The 22,310-nt window shown below is 37.0% G+C and overlaps 1 protein-coding gene across 1 annotated transcript in view; it reads left to right on the forward strand.

Annotated features, from left to right (window-relative positions):
• The window catches only part of LOC106868583 (proteasome activator complex subunit 4), a 74,324-nt gene that overhangs the window by 41,165 nt on the left and 10,849 nt on the right, over positions 1-22,310 (forward strand). Inside the window, exons 25-38 of the mRNA XM_014913914.2 lie at positions 1,327-1,425; positions 5,159-5,221; positions 7,388-7,483; positions 8,409-8,534; positions 9,292-9,483; positions 10,208-10,347; positions 11,750-11,803; positions 13,101-13,230; positions 16,042-16,289; positions 18,067-18,262; positions 18,803-18,967; positions 20,083-20,187; positions 20,882-20,973; positions 21,527-21,658. Of these exons, the coding sequence (XP_014769400.1) occupies positions 1,327-1,425; positions 5,159-5,221; positions 7,388-7,483; positions 8,409-8,534; positions 9,292-9,483; positions 10,208-10,347; positions 11,750-11,803; positions 13,101-13,230; positions 16,042-16,289; positions 18,067-18,262; positions 18,803-18,967; positions 20,083-20,187; positions 20,882-20,973; positions 21,527-21,658 (1,838 nt within the window). The remainder of the gene's footprint in view (positions 1-1,326; positions 1,426-5,158; positions 5,222-7,387; positions 7,484-8,408; positions 8,535-9,291; positions 9,484-10,207; positions 10,348-11,749; positions 11,804-13,100; positions 13,231-16,041; positions 16,290-18,066; positions 18,263-18,802; positions 18,968-20,082; positions 20,188-20,881; positions 20,974-21,526; positions 21,659-22,310) is intronic.

The raw sequence follows: 22,310 nt of genomic DNA on the forward strand, positions 1-22,310 counted from the left end.
AGTTTCCTTCAACTGTAGATGAAATACGGGCATTTTTTGCCATAAATATTATTATGGGTATTAGACAGTTACCCAGAATAACAAATTACTGGAGCGATGAGGAACCTTTTGGCGATGAATATATTTCCAGTATTATGAACGAGTATGATTCGTAAAGCTGAACCAATATTTACATGTGAGAGACACTAACAGTACCCCCCTCCCAGTACGTGGAGAACTTTGAGACAAAAATTATGCAATAGAATTGATTAAGAACCCTTTCTTTAATTATGTTCCAAATATCACTTTAATATGTTGATAAATAAAAAAGTTACAGGTGTTTAATGAGACTAGTCTAAATTCATGATTATTTTAGAATTTAATTGAAACTCATGAGGGGTGTATTTTGGTCAGAAATATAGTAACGAAGGGGTTAATACTGATGGGCTTTCTTCTAATGTAACAAAATAAAGATTAAAAAAATCTTTTTACTAGCTGTGAATCTTATTTTTATGGGTTTTCTTTTATGAAACACATCTCAAATCCAGCTGTATATATGGCTGAGTGGTTAAGAAGCTTGCTTCCCAATTACATGGTCTCGGGTTCACTTTCATTGCATGGTACCTTGGGCAAGTATCTTCTACTACAGCTTCACAATGACCAAAGCCTTGTGAACCACACATGCACACACACATTAATATAACAGAAAATATTTCTCTTTGGTAATATTCATTTCTTCGAAACAAGACCAAATATCTGGGGAGTATGGAACAAAATCAGTTGATTAGATTCATCCTAATTCTTGACTCCTACTCTAATTTATTGACTTTAGAAGGATTCATTGAAACAAGTATGGCTGCAGAATGGTGAGAGACTTGCAGTAATTACAGAACAAGGACTTGAATGTGTTCTGCTGGATGTGTGTTGTTAACTTAGAATGAAATTGAAGCATAATTAGCATGAGTTAATGGCAGGACATAGAAGAAGATATTGGCTGATGTTTAGAGGAAGAATACCTACACTGACTTAAATACACAGTCCAGTAATAAACTGCTGTGAGTTTAGGCAGACAGAATGACTATAGTAGAGATAGACTGAAGAAGATTTGGTTAGAAATACAGAGAAGCCTCATCAAGAAAAAATGGTGTGTTGAAAGTCTATAAAAAGCCATCCTAGCATGAACAAAAATATATTTCATTCCTTGGGGCGTCAACAAAAATAGAACCAATTAAATATTACAGTCAGTTGAAATAACACTATTTGTCATCATCCTTGGTGATTAATCAATCCTTATTAATATTCTCATCTTAACCTCTCTTTTCCTTTTTTAACCATTATTTTTTTTAGATTTATGACAGTTTGATCTTTTACCATGGGACAGTAAAGAAAGACTTTGACTTACGCTGGAAGAATTTACATTCAGTGAAAGAGGCTCTGTCAATGAAGGTATGTGTTATAGAATCTTCCATTCACATGGGCTAAGCTTTTCCGATCGGTGGGGGGGGGGGCTGCATGGTTTATAGGCATCACCTGCCTTTTTTTTTTTGTCTTCTGGTTTAGTCAGAAGAGGAAGGGCTGCATCCTTGATCCCTTTTTAGGGTGTCTAGGTCTAGTGGTGGGGAGGGAGAAAAAGTTATCCTTAGACAAGGGACTCGATCTTGATGCTTGTAACAAACTAGATTCTGCTAAAGGCATCCAAGGAGCAAGTCAGTGGGGTTAAATTGATGATGAATTAAGTTTGATACCTTAGTACTCAAGGACATGAATAGCTCCCGGTTAGGAATAGTTATTTAGTCTTTGTCAACTAATTTGCACTTAGAAGGCTACAGTTGAAGACCTTTGCTCATGGTGCCATCATGCAACAAATCTCCTAATTTTGGCTGAATTATTTTAATATTAAACATTTAAAAAAGGAAAGGATTGACCATTTGTGAAGATTTAGAGAATTTAGAAACAAACACTGCTTTACTAATTAGACATGATATGTATTTGTCACACTCATTTCATAATTAATTACTTGACTTTAATTATAGACATTCATCATTGATGAATTGGCAGGTTTGTTGGAACTTGTAGATCTTCTAATTTAAGGATACATTCCAAGAATTAGTGACAAGCATGGCTGTGTCGTTAAAATGCTCTGCTGTATTTATTCAGCTTCTCTGTACTCTGAGTCTAAATTCTGTTGAGGCCAGCTTTGCTTTTCATCCTTTTGGGGTCAATAATAATAAAAAAGGTACCAGTCGAAGGCAGTAGATTGGCAGAAATATAAGAGCTTTGGATGGATGCCTTGTGGTATCTGTGCCAGCTCTTTGTATTCCAAGTTCAAATTCCTTCATAGCCTGCATGGTTGGCAAACATTCTGTCACCCAGTTTAACACCTTCACTTGGCACCTGCATCTCTTTGATGGATGCCACACAATTGCAAATAATAAGGCCAAGCCTCTGGTTTGAGGATACCTTCCTCTTATAAGGGTCAGAATCCCTGTAATGGGTCAGACCACTGCCTTCCATCCTCCACCTCACATCATCACCATTTAACATCCATCTTCCGTACCTGTATGGGTTTGACAGGATCCATTGATGAGATGGAGGACTGTGTTAAGCTCCAATGTCTGATTCGACATAGTTTCTACAGCTGAACACCTTTCCTAACACCAACCACTTTGCAGAGTGTCATGGATGCTTTTTATTTTACCTGACACCAGGTCTAGTGTGGTTTCCAAGACTCTGACTGAGTGGGGCTGTAGTAGAAAGGGCAGCGGCTTTATGCTGTTGAGAGGCTAAAGTATGACAGATGGACAGGCATAAGGGTGTTGTTATAGAGGAGAGATACATGGCTGTTGGCCCTCTGATTGTCATTTAGCTCAGAACAAAATGATTTGGGTTTTTTGAAGTTTCTTCATATCTTGTGTTCTTGTTTTCACTTTGGCAGCTGGTATAAAGCTTGCCCTTCATGGAATGGCAAGCTTTATCTTTCAGAAAATGAACACACGATAAAAACATTGTGACTGAAAAATATTATCTAAGGTAAAAAAAAAAAAAGAAAAATTTTAAAAAGGCAATTAATTTCCAGCCTCTCTACATTACCTCAATTTGTTGCCAAAAACCTTGCTTTTTACTTCATGGAGGTTTTTTTTTTGTCCTCTACATCCTTGTACAGCCGAGATAACCTCCATTGTTTTTATACCAGTTTCTGTATTAATATGTTGGTCTTCTGTTTCTCATATTTAATTAATCATTCCATTCGTTAACCTCTTAACAAATTAGCATATTTATTGAGAAAAGGGCTTTGAAATAATTTAGTTCATTGATATCTGCTGTTTTTCCTCTCTCACATACCCGCTTTCATTCTCAGCACCCTCTCATATCCACCATCACACCCAACTCCCTAGAGCTACATTTAAGTACCCTTACATCTCCCTCCTCACAACTCCTACACCTTACACATCACCTCCCTACCTTCTTCCTCAACCACTTCTATCTCTCTCTCTCTCTCTCTCTCTCTCTCCTTACTGATATTTCCCATCAACCGTGCCTCCACCCTTATCTCTTACTTCCACCCTTATCTCTTACTCACCCCCCTCGCTCTCCTCCCCTCCCCTCTTATGCTCACCTTCTTCTCATGACCTCACACAATGTCAGGTCAAGGGTACACACATACTCACACACACACACACACACACATATAGGCTAGGCTTCTTTGCTCACAAAAGCCATGTAAGTGGCTTTGGTGAGCCTGGAGTTGAAGAAAACACACAACCTTCTTAACTACACAGTCACACCTGATCCTACACTTAATATTTACAACCAAATCACAAACTCACTATGTCAGATCATCATCATCATCTTAACATGTACTTTACCATGCTTGCGTGAATCAGATGAGAGTACGTTTGGGCAGAGAGTTTTCTGTGGCCAGATGACCTTCCTGATGCCAACCACCCTTCTTGCATCTAAGTGCCTGCTCCCCCTCTTTCTTTTTTTTATTAACTTAATTTGTTTTTAATAGTAATAAATATTTTTACAACTAACTTTCCCTTCTTCTATCCTCCTCCTCCTCATCATCATCATCCTCTAATGGCTTCCTTGTTTGTTCATTTTTAGTTTCCTGGTTCTTCCAATGCTTTACTGATTTGTCAGCCACCTCAGTTTCATTAGTACACTTTTTTTTTATTTCATTTAATTTGTATACACAAACACACACACATTCCTGTGTGTGTGTTTATATTTGTGCTTCTCTGAGAATCACTGACCTACAAACAGTGACTTTGTTATCGTTTCCCCAGCCAACAAATTATCCATTTTGTTTTTGCTTTCAAAGACATATGGAATAAGAAATCCAGGTAAGGGTTAGTGACAGGAAGGGCATCCGGCTGTAAAACAATGCCTCAATAATATATTCATCTAACATAGCAAAGTCAAGCATAAAATAAACAAGATACACACACACACACACACACTTATTAGTGATAGAAGTAGTATTTGTGCGAAAAGGCGATCTTTAGATTCCAATGTAAGGTGGATGTCGTTGGAGAAAGCATATAGTATTTTGCGAGTGGAGTGAGTTTCCATCACTAGCTGGTGATTAACACAAGCTGAGAACAGGTAACCTCCCAGAAACTTGAGTCTGTGTGTATCACATAAGACTAGAGATGTGAACAATGACCTCCCCTCACAAATACTAATCAGACACAGAATGTGTGTCATTAACCAACTGGAAGAAACGTCTTCCTGGGGCTATAAACGTCAGTAGCACTGTCCTGTATAGGACATCACACTAGGTTGGCAATTATATATATATATATATATATATATATATGTGTATGTATAATTTTTGCTAATTAATCTTAATTAGCGAAGAGTTTTGTGCATTGATGTATGCATTGCATAAAACTCTCAGCCCTTGAGTCAATTATGTAGTTTTCAGTTAAATGTATGAATATGTTTTATGTATTGAGTTCTCTTTCTGGTGTTTGCATCATCAAACTTCTGTGTATGTGCATGTATATATATATATGTGTGTGTGTGTGTATATATTTATATGTATATACATCTATATGTCAATATATATATGTCAATATATATATATATATATATATATATATATATATATATATATATTTAGCTTAATAAAGTTGTGGTGTTATATGATTTGTTATGTTACTTTCTCTTCTAGCTGGGAGGCTATAAATCTCATGTCCGGGCCCTGTTGATTGATCGAGTTCTCTTACAACATGAGGTTGGTACTTTAATATTTATTAATTTCTGAGTCATGTCTGTGAAATTCTATATTGGATGTACATAGTCCCATTTGGTCACCGCACTCCACAATTGATTTGAGCATGCCGCTAACCCTTTGCAAACAACAAAAGTGGGTTATGTGTGCTTCTGGGTCAGGATCCCCAACCTGCACTCGAACCCTCTAACACAATACATACACTAATGTGTGCATGGTGCACACATGCATACACAGTGCACAGTGTGCATACTAACACAATGCACACTGAAAGTGCATTCATTTCTTCAGAACCACACAAGCACAGTTTGCATTCTAACACAGCATACACACACACGGTACACAAATACAGAATTATACACCCACTTAACACTCACTCACAAGTCCACATACAGAAAATGAAGTGGTGTGTATATATTTTGCATTCTCGTAGAATAAATTTGGTCAGCAGAAGACTCTGACATCTCTTTTCTCTCTCTCTCTGTTCTCTCTCTGTCTGTTCGCTCTCTCTCTCTCTCTCTGTTCTCTCTCTGTCTGTTCGCTCTCTCTCTCTCTCTCTCTCTCTCTCTCTCTGTTCTCTTTCTCTTTCTCTCTGTTCTCTTTCTCTCTCTCTCTGTTCTCTTTCTCTCTCTCTCTGTTCTCTTTCTCTCTCTCTCTCTCTCTCTGTTCTCTCTCTCCCTCTCTGTTCTCTCTCTCTCTCTCTCTGTCTGTTCCTCTCTCTCTTTCTCTGTTCTCTCTCTCGTTCTCTGTTCTCTCTCTCGTTCTCTGTTCTCTCTCTCGTTCTCTGTTCTCTCTCTCTCTCTGTGTTCTCTCTCTCTCTCTTTTTCTCCACACACATATTCCAACAGAAAAGAGATATTTATTTGTTTTCCTGAATCAAACTTCATTATGGTTAAAACGAAGACACCTGTGAATCCAACACACATTATTGCTCAGAACATGGGCTCCGGTGGATCCAAAGACTCACGCTGGTAACATCAGGGTAGTCGTAATGTTTGTGCTAGTTGATAACATGACATTGTCTCCTTTCATTGCAGTTGGTAATGTTTGTGGTTGGTAATTATTATAAAAGAAGTAATAATTGCACAAAGCCATCTAAAAATATTGACTGGCAAACCAAATCCAAATTCCTCCTCCGAAGACCATGAATTTTCTATGGGTCCAGTGTAGTTAATAACTTTATTCATAATTATAATATTTGGAAATAGTTGCTACATTCTTGTGGTCTTTATGCTTGAAGAGATTCAAAACAGAATATATTTGCAAATTGTTTTACTCTTCTTAGATATATTCTTCTCTCATAATTCAATTCACATCCAAAATGCTTTATTGGAATATTAAATTGACCCCAGAACTTGACTAACACTTCATTTTGTTGAACTCTAAAAGGATAACAGGCAAAGTTGATCTCAACAGGAATTTGAAGTCAGATCATAATGAACTGTAATAAGATAGCACAGGCATTTGGTCAGATGTTCTGACCAATCCATTACCTGTTATTTCTTTTGTTAGCCAAAATCGTAATCCTCTCGCAGATCTTGAAGAAATGTAAAATCAAAGTTCGAATTTGGCTTCTGCTTGTGTTAACTGTTTAAAAGTTAACATGTTGCCCCTGTACAGGAAAACTCTGTTTTAATTAGTTTGACAGGGAATCTTCACCACTTGTTGAATGAAGACAATGAAGAATAAAGTGTTTTCTTTGAACCAAACAGAAATACCTGTTGTGGTCATGATCTGCAAATCTAGTTCCATATCCATTTAGACATTTCTCCACCTCATTAACAATTTATCTACCTGGTAACTCCTTACTTGTGTAGGAAACATTATTGCCAAGTTATCTACTGAGATAACGTTGCTTTCTTTGTAAGTAAAATTATGCAAAACAACCTGAGACATTTTCTTCAAGTTTCCTTTAAAACACACAATAAAAGAAAAAAAAAAATTGACAGTGAAACAAAAGCGAAAAAGTAGAAAGATATATCTAAGCACTTTACTTGAGAGAGAGATGGAGAGATTGGCAAGCATTCTGTAGCGTAATGGATAATGTACTCTGGTCAACAAAACACAGATATATGGGTTCAAGTCACATTAGCAGACCTGTTTCTCTTCTTTTCTCTTAAATGATAATGTTTAATATCATTTTACAAGTAAGTCTTTGCTGTTTTCCAGCTGCGTATGTTGTTGAGTGTGAAGAAGAAATTCACCATCACACACAAATCTTTATTGGAAGATCTTCTTGCTCTCTCCACAAGCAGATACAGTGAGGTTAGTATTTTACAATTCTCTGCTTTATTACTTTGTCTTTTGGTTGATCTGTCAGGTTTAATAATGAAGCTTATGGGTCAATGCTTAAGCATTGTTTAACCCCAGGCCAGTCCTGATTGAGAAGACCTATTACACTATGTAACATGACTTTTGTCCCTGGGTAGCAATTGTTATTTCTTATTTGTTGACCCCTAGAAAGTATGAAAAAGGGCGAATATTTCCTTCAAACTTTGCTTTTGTTAGATTTATTCAAACCCCAAAGTATCCCTCTCAACACATAGCTATGATACTGCCCCCACTACTCCTGCTCATGATCAAAGATAAACATATTTGATGTACATAGTCCTATTTGGTCACCACACTCCACAATTGATTTGAGCATGCCGCTAACCCTTTGCAAACAACAAAAGTGGGTTATGTCGAACTGTCCAACCCATACCAGCATGGAAAACGGACATTAAATGACGATGATGATGATGATGATGATCTATCAAATCCACTGACAACGTTTTGGTTGGCCTGAGGCTAGAGTAGAAAATGCTCAGCCAAGGTGCTTCACGGTGGGACTGAACTTGTAATCATGTGGTCAGGAAACAAGCGCCTTAACCGTACAACCATGTCTGCACTGGATACCTTGGATAATGTAGTCTGGAGTGCACCACCCTGGGGAAAAAGTAAAACTGCTGGACGGACGGTCAATGCTGCCTGATTTAAAGATAATAAACCTAACTAGAAATGCCTACTAATAGAGTTCTTCTTTATAAGTGAGCCTTAATCAGGATTGAGGTTAGGCTGAACAGCAATAATAGCAACAAGTGTAGAGAGCCCTCAACAAAAGCTTACATGGGCTTAATTGAACACATATTTTGATTACTGTTTATTTGTGTTAATAATTGTCATCTCCAATTTCTCTGTCAATGCCAAGGTACGAAAAAAGGGCCAGTCCTTGTTATTCCACATGTTCCTGAACTTCCACTACAGTTACGACTTACTGCTGCCAGCAATTGTGAATAATCTCACCGATGCCAATGCCCCTGAACACAAGCTAAAGGTCAGTCTATGCATACTGTCTTGCTCTCAAATACTAATACTATCAAGGGTTTCTGCTCTTCATCACTTCAACCCATATAATCACAGATTTAATCATTCATCCATTTCAACAGTGCCACATTGCAGATTCGGTGCTTTTAGCAATGTCCATTCCTTTGCAAGCATTCAGGACAAGTCTCCAGTTCTCTGCTTAATTTCTTTTCCCATCTATCAGTTACAGTCCTACTTTACTACTTGGCCATTAAAATTTCTTTATAAATTACCATTACTGATATTTATAAAGAAAAAAAAACCCCTTCAGTTATGATTAACCATGGGATTGCACCTAGAAAGTTACCCTCCGAGGCAATGTTGTTTGTGTCTCTTACAAACATCACTCTCTTCTCCCGTATCCCTTTTTTCTCTCTATTTCCCTTTTGCTTCATGCATTCTCTCTCGTCTTTCCTACTTCTTTCTCTGTTCTCCTCCCTTCTTACATTTTGTCTCTCATGCAATACTCCTTTTTGTGCCCCCTCTTCACCTCTCAGCTCCTCCTTCCTCTTCTCTTTCTCTGTCTTTCTCTTCCTCTCTGTCCTCTTTTTTTCTCTCTTTATCCCCCTTCTCTTCTCTCTTCTCTCATCCACTTTATATTTCATCTTATTGTTTCACGCATTTAACTCAGTCAGCCTAAACCTGTGATTGTCTACCATCTTTCTTTATATGTTTATCGTTTTGCCTTTACCCTAACTCTCGTTGTATTTCTTTCGCAACCTCGACAGAGCTCCCTTCACATCATCCAGGGTAATGTCTCGAAAGCATTGGTGGTGAAACGGGAGTGGAATGTTCTCAATGCACTTTGGCCAGCTGTAGCAAAAGCACAACACTCTTCTGAGTTGTCAGTCCTTCGACTAATTGACGATGTCAATTCACGAGTTTCAAAGAGTTTTGAGACACCTGCAATTAAAATAGAGGTGAGTACATATACTATGCAATGAATCCTTCTGCCAATTTCAACCTGAAGCAGTCTCACTGCATTTTGTCTCTTTTTGTTTTGGTTCTGATGTCTTTTGAAAATTTAATCCAGCTTACAGACAAGTCCACAGACAGGACATAAGAAAGGATTGCTAGACAAAAGGGCTGGCCTGTTAAAGACTTTCTTTGCTCTCAATTCTTTAAGATGATCTAAATGGCTTAATTGAAAGTTCTTTAAGGCTTTGTAACAAATTAACTTCCATTCATTGCAATTCAGAGCTATGTGTTTCAAATGTTTCTTGGGAAATCCTTGTCACTGCCAGGTTAACTTTGAGCTTATCCTTTCACCTTAGCCATAATCTTCCTCTGTTTCTCCTTCCATCATGGAATTGGTTATACATAAGGACATGCCCAGTTCGTCTTAATTCGTATTAAAAAGATTCAATACCACCATTTGTACATTCAGAGAATGGGTCAATATTCAGAATTCTGTCATCCAGTATGTAATATACATCCTTTCTTTTCAAGCTGGTGTGATTTCAGAGAGAATCGTTTGCTTTTTCTAGCTAGTCAAGTGACCATGTAGAGGCTCCCTTTTTCCTTTCACAGCAAGTTGTCTTTACTCTCCTCAAATCTGGTATTTTTTGTATTTATCACAGATTTCTTATATTTTTACTTTGCACGTCATTCATTTGTATATTTTCCTTCTTCTCTTCTCTTCAGACTTCTGATAATTGCATCAAGGCAGCTCAAGAGTTACTCCGAGTTTCAGAGAATTCAAAAGCATTGGTTGATCCAGCGACACCCGAGGAATTGGAAACAGCTGTGTTAAAAGAAGCTGCTAGAAATAAACAATACACAGAGTAAGGGAATATTATCCTGATGTCTGCATTTGTTCTGATGGCATGGGTTCATGTTTGGGGCAGAGTTTTTATGGCTGGATGCTCTTCCCCTGTTGCCATATCTTGTTTTACATGTAGAAGATTTATTTTTCTTCAGCTAATTTGAAAGCAGAGCCACTGACTGGACATGGTTCACTGAGAATGGTAAACTTAAGACCATTCATTTGCTCAGATGATTCCTTGGAAGAAATAGAAATGGCAACCTTCACAGACATGCACATGCAAACACATTCACAGACACATATGCACAGACAAACATGTCCCAGTATGTGGCACCTTCGTCAAGTGTTTTCTATTTAGTCTTGGGCCAAAGAAAGGTTTGAGAGTGACCTTCATACCTGGAAGCTAAAAACTAAAAGATGCCTGTCGTGTGGGTGTCTTTGTTGTGGCATCACACAATAATTAAAAACAAACGTGTTACTTTGACTTGCACGAAATATAGAATATGGCTGATCTGAGACAATGACTGATATAAACTGGAAAGAGAATGGACATTTGACATACCATCATCATCATTTAATATCCATATGCCATGGTGGCATGGGTCGAATGGTTTGACAGGATCTGACAAGCCAGACGGCTACCTTGGTTTCCTATGTCTGCTTTGGTAAGGCTTCTATGGCTTGATGCCCTAACCCTAACACCAACCACTTCAGAGTATGTGGGTGCATTTTTTGTTGTGGTACCCCAGCACTGGTAGGATCACCTGGTAACTTACAAGATTAGACCCCTTGACAGAGTTTGGGTACAGAATTGAGGAAGATGGCATTGTGCCAGGAGTTGAGAGGTTAAAGCGGGAAAGAGGGACAAGAACAGATATCTTGTGGTAGAAGAGGTGTGTGACTCTCCCATCAAGAAAGGGAGAAAAGATGGTAAAGAGATGAGGTGTCAGTACACCCTCAAGGTACAGAAAGGTGGATAAGGAGTGACCAGGGACAGAGAATCTCAGATGGCTGGGTAGCCAGGTGGGTCCACAAGAGGAGGAAAGCTTTGATTCTTTGTCCCTATTAAGGATGGTTAAACTAAATGAGTGCTATGTGCTAATAGTTAGGTGTTGGCGAAGACCTGGGAAGAAGGAATTAGATTGGTTAGATCCCTCAGCGTTGAGTGTCAGAGATGAGATGGCAAAGGGTCAAAACAAATAGTCACTTGTTAGAGTCTACACCTGCCAACTCAGGTGAGCATGGGAAAATGTTAAAATAGTGATGATGATGGTGGTGGTGGTTGAGAGGATGATGATTGTGATGATGGTTGTGGGTAGTGTGTGTGTGTGTGTGTGTGCATGCATGTTTGAACATTCTGTTTATAGATGATACTTTGGTGCTTTTAAAGGTTTACAGATGTCTGTTTTTCTCTATTTCAGAATGTATATATCACTAATTGAGAAGCTTGTCTCTTTAGTTGAGAGTGGTGAGCTGTAAGTTGCAAGAGAATTTTATTTATTTATTACCTGTTATTTTTTTTTTATTGGTAATATATTTTCAGTGATGTTCTTAATATTGACTTAATAATGTAATTTTCCTTCTCTTCCTCTTCCTTAGTTATTAGAATGTGATAAAAAGCAGAGCAAAATATTACTAAAACTTCAATATTATTTTACTTAACCCTCTAGGTAGATTAATATTGGAACTTTGAGGTACTGAGTCAATTTACTTGAAATTCTGTCTTTTACTGGTTTTAAATTGTAAAGCTTCTTTGCGACTGCCACCATAATGACCAAAGTCTATCCTTGTTGTGATAGATTTGGTTGAAAGAGTTTTAGTACAACTATTAATTTGACAAAATAACCTAAAGTTCTATAGATAGCTTACTGTTATCTTATTTTTTAACATTCTTCTCCCTCTAGCTTTAGAATTATTCCAACTTTTCTGTTTTACTTTTCTTATTAATGTAACCTGCTTTCATTTCTCATTCCTTACCATTTTGCTCTCAACTCTCTTTTGATTATCATCCCTTATGCACTTTCCATGAATCTGATCTTTTCATAATTGGAAGCTGAAGCGTGTTTTGAGTTTGCTTGTTTTTTCTAAATTATTTCTTAATTGATTCGGAGAGGTGGGCGATGTTTTCTGTCAATATAGTTTCCATACTTTCTAAGGGAAAAAAAAAGCCTCAAAAAAACAAACACACTCCAGGAAGAAATTAATGTGCAAGCTATAACTGTAGTCTTCCATCACATAGCAATTCTAATAACAATTAACATTGCTTCCTAACGTTAGCATGAACCCAGGACTTTGTGGGTGAGCACAGATGGTCAGATTAATGCAAGTGTTTCACTTATTTCATCAGTTCAGTCTCAAAACAATGAAAGGCAAAGTTGACTCTGGTGGGATTCAAATTCCTAATGTAAGAACACCCAACGAAACAGTTTACGGCTTTTCATCTGCCCTGCTCCACCACTTCTCCTAACTCTAGATCTTCGTGATCCTTTAACATTCAGAATACCCTGTCAAATGTAATGCTTGTATCGTCACATTGTTTTTGAATTAATCCTGTATTATCTCATAGCTTTGAGATTTCAATGATGCGATTCTTTATTTCTAGAATGACATTGTAGAGTAGTTGTAAGAGGTCAGATTTGGCCAGTTTGAACACATAACATAGAATATTTGGGCTGATTATGGCTAGTTTAAATGTTAAAGGGTCGATCTTAATAATAATGCTTTTTTTTTTTTTTATATCTTTACCTGCACAATCTCTCTTTTTATTGCCAGAGCTTGGAAGTTCCACCAGTTTACTATTGATCTGTTAAATCTTCTGTTGCGACTTGATCATCAACCCCCTCTTAGTGCTGTGAATCTCTTTCTTAAAAATGCAGTTGATGATTCAATTACTGTTAGAGAGGTGCGACGATATTTTCTGACTTTTTCTCTATTCTGTATCACTAAAGAATCTTTCTTTTCAGTCATGTTTTCTCTATGATTACAAAATATAAACGATATATATATATATATATATATATATCATCATCATCATCATCATCATCATCACCATCATTTAACGGTTTGGCGGGAGCTGGCCAGGTACTGTGTTAGTCTCGGCAAGATTTTTACGGTTGAATGCCCTTCCTAACACCACCACCCCAGAGTAGACTGAGTGCTTTTTATGTGGCACTTTTTATGTGTGTCTATATTATATAAATATATAAAGAAGGATTTGTCTTCTGCTGTAGAATCCTTGTTTGTTTCTTTTAGTTTCACCATGGTGGCATATACAGGAATGGTCTTGAGTGTGGCTTATTGCCATTCTGTGTATTTCCTTTGCTGTCTTATTTCTAAACGTCAACATCCAAGTGAATAGCAACCCTAATTTTCCCTGTATAAAATATAGATCTGGATTATAATCCTATTGAACAAGGACACAAACTTGTTCTATCTGCTTGCAAGCAAATTTACTCTGTATGGCTCAGTGCACATAAGGGAGAAGCATGATTAGAAAGCTAACAATACAGAACAATTTTTTATATCTGTTTAACATAGGGTCATCTTATTGATTGGCTAAAAATGCTGCAAAATAATTCTCTCCAACCAGAAGGCATATTTTCTCAGTCAAATAAGCTTTCAGTAAATAAAAGACACACAGAAGTCATCCAAAATTGTAATAAGCAAACAATGTTATTTTTTCTTTATCACTGATTTTTATTGGGAAAAAAGTTTAAAAAATTAAATTTTTTTTCTTTCTGGCAAGAATTTAAAAGTAGTTGCTCATGCAAAAAACCATGCATTAGTATTTTCTTTAACTTTAGATGTTGATATTTTGGCTTTTATGTGCCTTAATGTAGTGATGCATTTTGGTGCATACACAGACACATTTTGTATGTCTTTATGCAGTGCTGCATTTTGCTTTGGCTTTGAGTGGGTCCATTGTTTTGTGAGAAATGCATATTGCTGTATTTATTCTTGTATAATATGCACACACCTATTTTCAAGCCAGGAAAGAATAACAACACTTGCCATGTAATACCTTTTTGTAGTATTGTAATGGATAAATGGGAGTTTAGACACATTTATTATTCCTACTGTATAAACTACACTGGGTAAAGATCATGCATGCTAAGAGAACAGATCTGAAAGTAGACAAAGGTGCAAGTGGTGAATGTTTTTAGGGGCTTTGTCACTTGGAACTCTTTTCAAAAATATCAAAATTTGAAAGTTATCTTTTGAATTTTAGCAGTGTAAGTTGTAAAATCTTCATCTTCTATCAAGGGAATATTGTGGACATTCAGCAGTTTATGTTATGGAAAACTATAATTTTCTGACTGACTTGGTCTTAAACAACAGCAAGAACCACAATGAAACCAGTAAGCGAATACAAAATTGAATGAATGTACATCAAAGATTATTGACAAACAGCTTCAATAATTGCGTATGTTTATGTTGTGAAGACATTAAAAGTAGCGCTAAAAGAAGTCCTCTTTAAATAATGTAATTCCAGGCTACTTTTATCATCAACAGGCACCCAAATCTCCCTCATGGTGTATCCAAAACATCTCACAGACTTGATTGTCTAATCCCTTTTATTGCATTTTGCTATTGTTTTACAGTATTTCTTTGCCCACAAGCGCCATTTGCTGGCTGTCAATCTCACACCATTCATTGAAAAGAACTGCAGCAATTGGACCTGCCTTTCATCTACTTTCATATTGTCCATCTGTTAGTGGAAATGTTTTCCAATGACAATAAGATTAACCAAGTTGGGGAAGATGTACGAAGAAAGCATGTAACTCTCTCATTGCACCCAGAAATTGAAAGAAATACAGCATTTGTAAAAGAGTAAAAACTAGAATGCTACTGAGTATGAATGAAACATAGTCAGTCTTTTAACAATTTATTGTATTAAGACACAAAAAGACATCCTCATCATCATCATCGTTGTTTAATGTCCACTTTCCATGCTAGCATGGGTTGGACGGTTCAACTGGGGTCTGGAAAGCCAGGAGGCTGCACTAGGCTCCAATCTGATCTGGCAATGTTTCTACAGCTGGATGCCCTTCTTAATGCCAACCACTCCAAGAGTGTAGTGGGTGCTTTTTACATGCCACCAGCACAGGGGCTGGCATCGACCATAATCAGATGGTGCTTTTTACGAGCCACCGACAGTCAAGGCGGTGCTGGCATCAGCCACGTTCAGATGGTGCTTTTTACATGCCACCAGCACAGAAGCCGGTCGGGGCGAGGGGACTGGCATTGACCACATTCAGATGGTGCTTTTTATGTGCCACCGGCACAGGGACCACAACTACAATTTCCATTTGATTGTGATTTGTTTTTGATGTTGATGTACTTGATTCAATAGGTCTCCTCAAGCACAGCATGTCACCCTATGATCCAAGGGTACTTTTTGAGTGGGCTAGTTATGCAACACTGGTGTAGGTTACAGCTGTGATTTCACTTTCTCAGTTACAGTCTACAAACTTTGTGCAGGCAGCTATATGCTAGGAGATGAGAAAAGAGGCCCCGGAGCATAACAGATTGCTCAGTTAATTGTAGATAAAATGAAAGATCACTGTTTTAAACATATATGATATTTCTGTGAACAAGTTTTTACAAATTTGATTTGAAGACACATTTACAAAATAATTGATCTTTAATTTGAAGAAAAACGGTTAAAAATCCTGAAATTCTAGTGGAACATTCCTTGTGTTGTTTATTGCAGATATGTTTACTTTCAATGGTTGGTGTTTTTAAACTAATGAAAAGAAAGCACAAAAGCACCAAAATCAATGTAAAAGAATTGGCTGGATGTTCTCCATCCAAAGCCAGTGACTTGGAATTCATGCCTTGTTGTCGTGACGATAACCATTGGCTGACATATTGTGGAAAAAAACTGCCAAGAACTAAAGAAGCTTGGAATGAGACTGTTTTTGTTGAAAAGACCCATTTTGGGTTCTACTGTTGGCCTGTGTAAGTGACATTTACGTTTTTTGATTTGAATTTTTTAGGAACTTTTTGGTTTTGCAGGAATTTTTGCAAGGTAGACCTAATCTGATGAAACCTGGTTTAATACCACTTCTAACCCCTTGGGTGGTGCCTTTAAAAAAGTAAAAGGCCCCCTTCAGTCATGAATGACCATGGGATTGCACCTAGAACGCGCCTCTCCAAGGCACGAATCTGGGCAAGGTTGTTTGAGGAAGATCAGCAGTCACTCATGCATATCAGCCATTCCCTCTCCACGTCCACCGATGTTATCTAAGGGAAAGACGGCAAAGGGGTCAATACAGCTTGGCAGTAGAGCATCACAATTCATTTCTACAGCCGAGTGAACTGGAGTAACATGATATATAAAGTGTCTTGCTCAAGAACACAAAACACAGCCCAGCCCAGGGATCGAACTCACTACCTCATTATTATGAGCCTGCACGTGTGGATTAAGAGATTATGTGATACTAATACATTTGTATGATATCTGATTAGGGAATCCACTTTGCTGTCAATCAGCCTGCTAGAAATAGCGACTGAATTTCCCATAAATTATATCCTAATGTCTTAAAAATGAAAGGACACATTGTCTAGTGTAGACCTAGAAACATTGTCAGAAAAAAGATGAGATGATCACAGCTGTAACACTTTTGATCCAAGATAAGCTGGATCAAAGCTGAGCTGAGCTAAACAACATCAACCTTGTCAACATTATTCTGTGATATTTCTTCTCATACAAGTCAATGCTATTACAGATTAATTTTTAATCTATCAATTTGAATAGCTTAATTAGTCTAAGTGTACTAAATTTAGCAAGCATTGCGTGGCTGAGTATGGAAAAAGTTTTGTTTTGTAATCACAATGTTCTGAATTGATACTACTCTGGGACATCTTCAGTGTCTTTTACCATTCCTTTAGATCAACATGTGTCTTGTGAGTGAGAGAAACATTGCAGAAACCCATCAAATGAACCATACGTGTAATTCAAAGGGACAACTTTATCACATACTGTCACATTGCTCCTGCCTGAGGTTTAATACATTCAGTTTACATGTCTTAGATGCTAGTACAATGAGTTGGTAGTTGATTGCACAGCCGCAACTCTAATTATCATAAAGGCTTCTCTGTTAGAAAAGGAATCTGATGAGCATCAAAAAACTAATTAGAAAATATTCCAGTGATTACTGTGAAATGGTAAGTCATTGGTTAATATAGGCAGAATTGTTATATCATCAGAAAAATATCTTTCCAGTACTTAGTTACAGCCCTTCATGTAATTAGGGAAAATGGACCTTAGAGGGATTTGAACTTTCTTCCTTCCAGGGTTGATAAAATAAAGTAGCAGTCAAGTACTGGAGGATGATTTAATCATGTGTCCCCTCACCTTAAAATTGTTTGACTTTGTACCAGTGATATGAATCGGTATTATTTGGATTCTTTTAGTAAGTATAAGAGACAACTCTGGAAGTATTTCAGCCTTATTGGACCTCCATAGAAAAACCATAGATCTTCACTGCATTTACAAAAGTAGTGATGAGAGAACCACCAGCAAATTACACCAGAAAGTACAATGGCTGGCATAAAAAAAAAAAAGAAAAATAGACATGTTCAGAAAATAAATTATACTTACATAACATTTACATTAAAAATCCAATGAAGTTAGTGTTAAAATATTAAATGCTGTGAGCATCAAAAAGCTTATCAGAGAAAATAAAATATCAATTAATTTGTTTGTTAATTGAATTTTCTGTCTTCGTTTTAGTGAAATGTTTGCCTATGCCCCTTACAAGGAGCAGCCGAATGTGGAACGGGGACGGGAAGAGTTGGATGAAACGGAGAAGTGCATTTATGACTTTTGGATGTCCAAAGATTACATTCAGAAGTTTATTGGTTTCCTTGCTCTTGAAGAACAGAAAGGGAAAGATAAATTCAAACAGAAACACGTGGCTTTCATTAAGGTGAGATGGATGGATGCTTCATCATCATCATCGTTTTAATGTTCACTTGTTTATGCTTGCATGGGTCAGACGTAGTTTATTGCAGAACATTTTCTACAGCTGGATGCTCTTGCTATCACCTATCCTCACCTGTTTCCAAGCAAGGTAATCTATCCCCGCAGCTAGAAATGACATATTTTTGCAAAATATTGGAAACGATTGGCACTGCCTGTATGCCAGTGACATTTATTTACACACACACACACACACATATATGTGTGTGTGTGTGGATATAAAACTCTGATTCACCAGAAACAATAAATTACAGGACTTAATGCAAATCTAGGGTATTCCTTAATACATTATAACTGAAATGTAATATATTCAGTTATAATGTGTGTGTGTGTGTATACATTTTTCTAATGGCCATCAATGTCATATATGTATATGGTGTTTTCTTTTTTGTTTTTGTATATCTTTTTTTAAATCAATGTAAAGAAAAGTATTGCTATTTGTAAAATGTTGCCATGCTGTTAACGATTTTATTTCCATCTTATTCAGGGTTTATTCAGAAATTTTGGTGATTCTTTCCTTGAGTTATTAAAACCAGAAATTGAGAAATTATTAGCCGAAACAAACCTTGTAACAAGAGAGAGCCACCACAGGTGTGCATTAGAAATTTTGGCTGGCATCATCCAAGGAATGAAACATTGGCCTTATGAAAAGGTAGTTTGCCTTTTGTTTTCTTTTTTAATATTATTATTGAGTGAGAGAGCTGCACACACCATCAGTGATTTTGGGGTACAAATATATGAAGCCCAATATACCCATCTGATAAGGGTACACCAGGCACATGCATCACAAACATATGTGCATGACATGGTGATCTCATATCAAGATAAACAGCACATGACCTCGCAGGTGGGGCCCAGTTAGAATTTTCTTCAACTCGAGTAGCCCATCCTGCTCAAATGGTCCTTGAATAAGGGTTGTTTAAAGATGTTGAACAAAACACCCATATTTCCATTAGTAGTAGTAGTAGCAGCAGAAATACTGCCCAGGTCAACTTTGACTTTCATCCTTTCATGCTTGATTACACCAGTGAAGGTTGGTGGAATCGAATTACTCACTTCCTCTGAAATTGCTGGCCTTGTGCCAAAATTTGAAACTATTATTATTATTATTATTATTATTATTATTATTATTATTATTATTATTCAGAGTTAGTGTTGAACAGCTGCTATTACATGTAGGACAGATCTGGCTATAGGCTGTCTCCATCATCAAGACTGTCCCGCTGCTTTCCTTTGATGAGGAAGGGCAGGCAGTTTTCATCTGTCTGGTTCTATGGTGAACCAGAGGCTGTGTAGTGGATGAGACTGGAAAGAGTGGAGACAGACATTTTCCTTTTCATCCATGAACTCAACATTGTTTTAACTTGAATTTGAAAAAGATGGTGAAGGTTGAGACGGGGTGTGCAACCATCTGGTGAATGTGATGAGGGTGGGTCTACTTTAAGCTGGTACCTGTTGGCTGAGAAAGAGAGAAGAGCTCTTGGCGACTAGGGTGACTTGAAACTTGTGGAGTTCCTTGGGTACCCCTGGGTGATGTTTCTCCCCTAATGGGGGGGGGGGATTTGTTTACTAGAATTTTTTTGTAAATTATTGTTGTTTTTTTATTGTTGACCTGTTTCTATATATAAATCCCTGCTATCTTTTTTATTGTCCTAAATGTTTTTACAGTCAATAAAGAAAGAATTATTTATTTTCATTGACTTTTTGTGTCTCAGCTGAAAACCAATGAAATATTTCAGTTCTGTCGTTTGTCTCATCTATTTCCAGATAATGAACTTCTGGGACTGGTCCATAAAGCTTCTCCGTAAAAACTTGAACTCAGTAATTGTGGAAACCGTAGAAGACTGGGGCAATTTCTTTAATCTAATCTGTGTAAGTTTCTGAGTTTTTCTCAATATATTCTTTCTCCATTATTTCATCCATCAGACAACACAGATATCTTAATCATCTGTCATTAATCTGGGTGGTAACACTGCCTCTAGGGTGTTGTGTGCTCACCTGGGGGAAGGTGCTGGTTGTTTAAGCGATTTTGATTTCATTTGCCTCAACAGGTCTTCGCAAGCAAAGTTTATTGTCCAATGAATGAGGGGTACTTATAAGTGGGCTGGTTATACACAACTGGCATAGACCACGGGTTATGATCTTACTTAATTTTCCGGGTCTTCTAAGGTTCAATATAACGTTGTTATAGAAGTCCTTATGTTCTTCTGTAATTTCTATAAAAATTTAACACAGAGGCACTAAATCGTGAAGCATGAAGAAGGAGATGTATGCTGGATGGAGGAGTCTAAGAAAATTGAGATTATAAACTGATGCACAAAAGTAGCCATTGTTTGATTACAGTAGATGCCTCTTTTTTTTTTTATTGATTGCAAATTCTGTGAAAAGGGAGTTGGTAAAATATTTAGAGAAAGGGAGCACTGAGCTACCAAAGTGATTGTGAATCCTTGATTTAAATGAGCCATTTTTTATAGATGTGTGAAATTGGTTTTGCAAATTTTGTTGCCAGATTTATGTGAAATATCTTCTTTGTAAAATATATATGTTCAATTTCTTTGAATTTCAGGAAAATCGTGACCCCAGAAAACTTTATCCAATATATGAATTACTAATGGAAAATCCAATTAATGGAGAAGGTGGTTCATTAGGAGATGCAAGGTGAGTTTATTGGTCAATGCCATAGAATACCACATAGGTTATAATCACACTCTATGAATTATATGTCCTCTAAGATCAGTTGGAATTGAAAAAGAAACTGTCTTTTAACTTGAGCTAAGGAAGCACTGGCCATTGACATAACAGTTTTGCATGAATAGATTTAATTATTTCGTAAATCTTTGGATCTATAACATCTTTTCTACTAAAGGCACAATGTCTGAAATTTTGGAGGAAGGGACCATGTTTTGCTTTGTAGCAGCAGCAGCAATTGTGATTTCCTTCTCTGACTGAGTTACACAAAACAGGATTGATGGAATAGTATATATGAAGATGCTGGATTATCACAATTGGACCTTCAATTAATCCTTTGTCTTCAATCATCTCGATCACTGTACTCAGCTTGACTGATCAAACCCCAAAAAAAAACAAAGTGAATCCCAAAATATTTTAAGTGATTTCGTTTTCTTATTTCACTGAATTGATATTATTACTTGTCCTCTCCACCTCTCTCTCTCTCTCTCTCTCTCACACTTGTTTGCGTTTTGTTGTTTAGTCGAATATACAGTTTACAAAATGCCTTGATGTCTCAAGAATGGAGAGTATCAGAATTATTAGGGAAACTTTTGAATTATTTGGAAAATTTCCTTGATTATCCTTACAAGAATGTTCGAGATCGTATTGGCTGGTAAGTACTTATGTAATTCTATTTCTGTTTAAATCTCATTTTACAAGTTCTTTCTGCACCCTTTCCTCACTCTACATTTTCATTATTATCGTTTAATGTCCATGTTCCATGCTGGCATCATGGGTTGGGCAGTTTGACCGGATCCAATGGCCCCAAGGACTGCATCGTACTCCAATGTCTGTTTTAGCATGGTTTCTCCTACTGGATGTCCTTCCAACTGTCAACCACTTTACAGCCTGGGCGGGGTGCTTTTCTCAAGCCACTGACACTATTGAAGGTCGTCATGCAGCTTACAAGCCTACAAAACCCTAAGGGAGAAGTTTTGTGCTAACAGATGAGGGTGAAGGCATGGGAAAAGCGGGCAGAGCAGAACAAGTTCTTGTAGGAGAACCACATGGTTATTCGCATTTAGGTGGGAATATCAAATGTATGTAATGCTGTAAATGAAATATTGAATATCACTCAAGTTGATATCTTTATCAGCAAAGAAACTTATTGAAATCAAAGAAAATAAATATAAATAAACTAAAATAAAGCCATTAAATTGAACCAAAAACTTTACAACAGATTATTGACAAAGATTAGTTCTTATTAGCTTATCAGATTTATGCAATATCAAAGCAAGCTTAAACTGAAATTAAAATATTTAATC

The sequence above is a fragment of the Octopus bimaculoides genome, chromosome 11, assembly GCF_001194135.2.
Source record: "Octopus bimaculoides isolate UCB-OBI-ISO-001 chromosome 11, ASM119413v2, whole genome shotgun sequence".
NCBI classification, from domain to species: domain Eukaryota; kingdom Metazoa; phylum Mollusca; class Cephalopoda; order Octopoda; family Octopodidae; genus Octopus; species Octopus bimaculoides.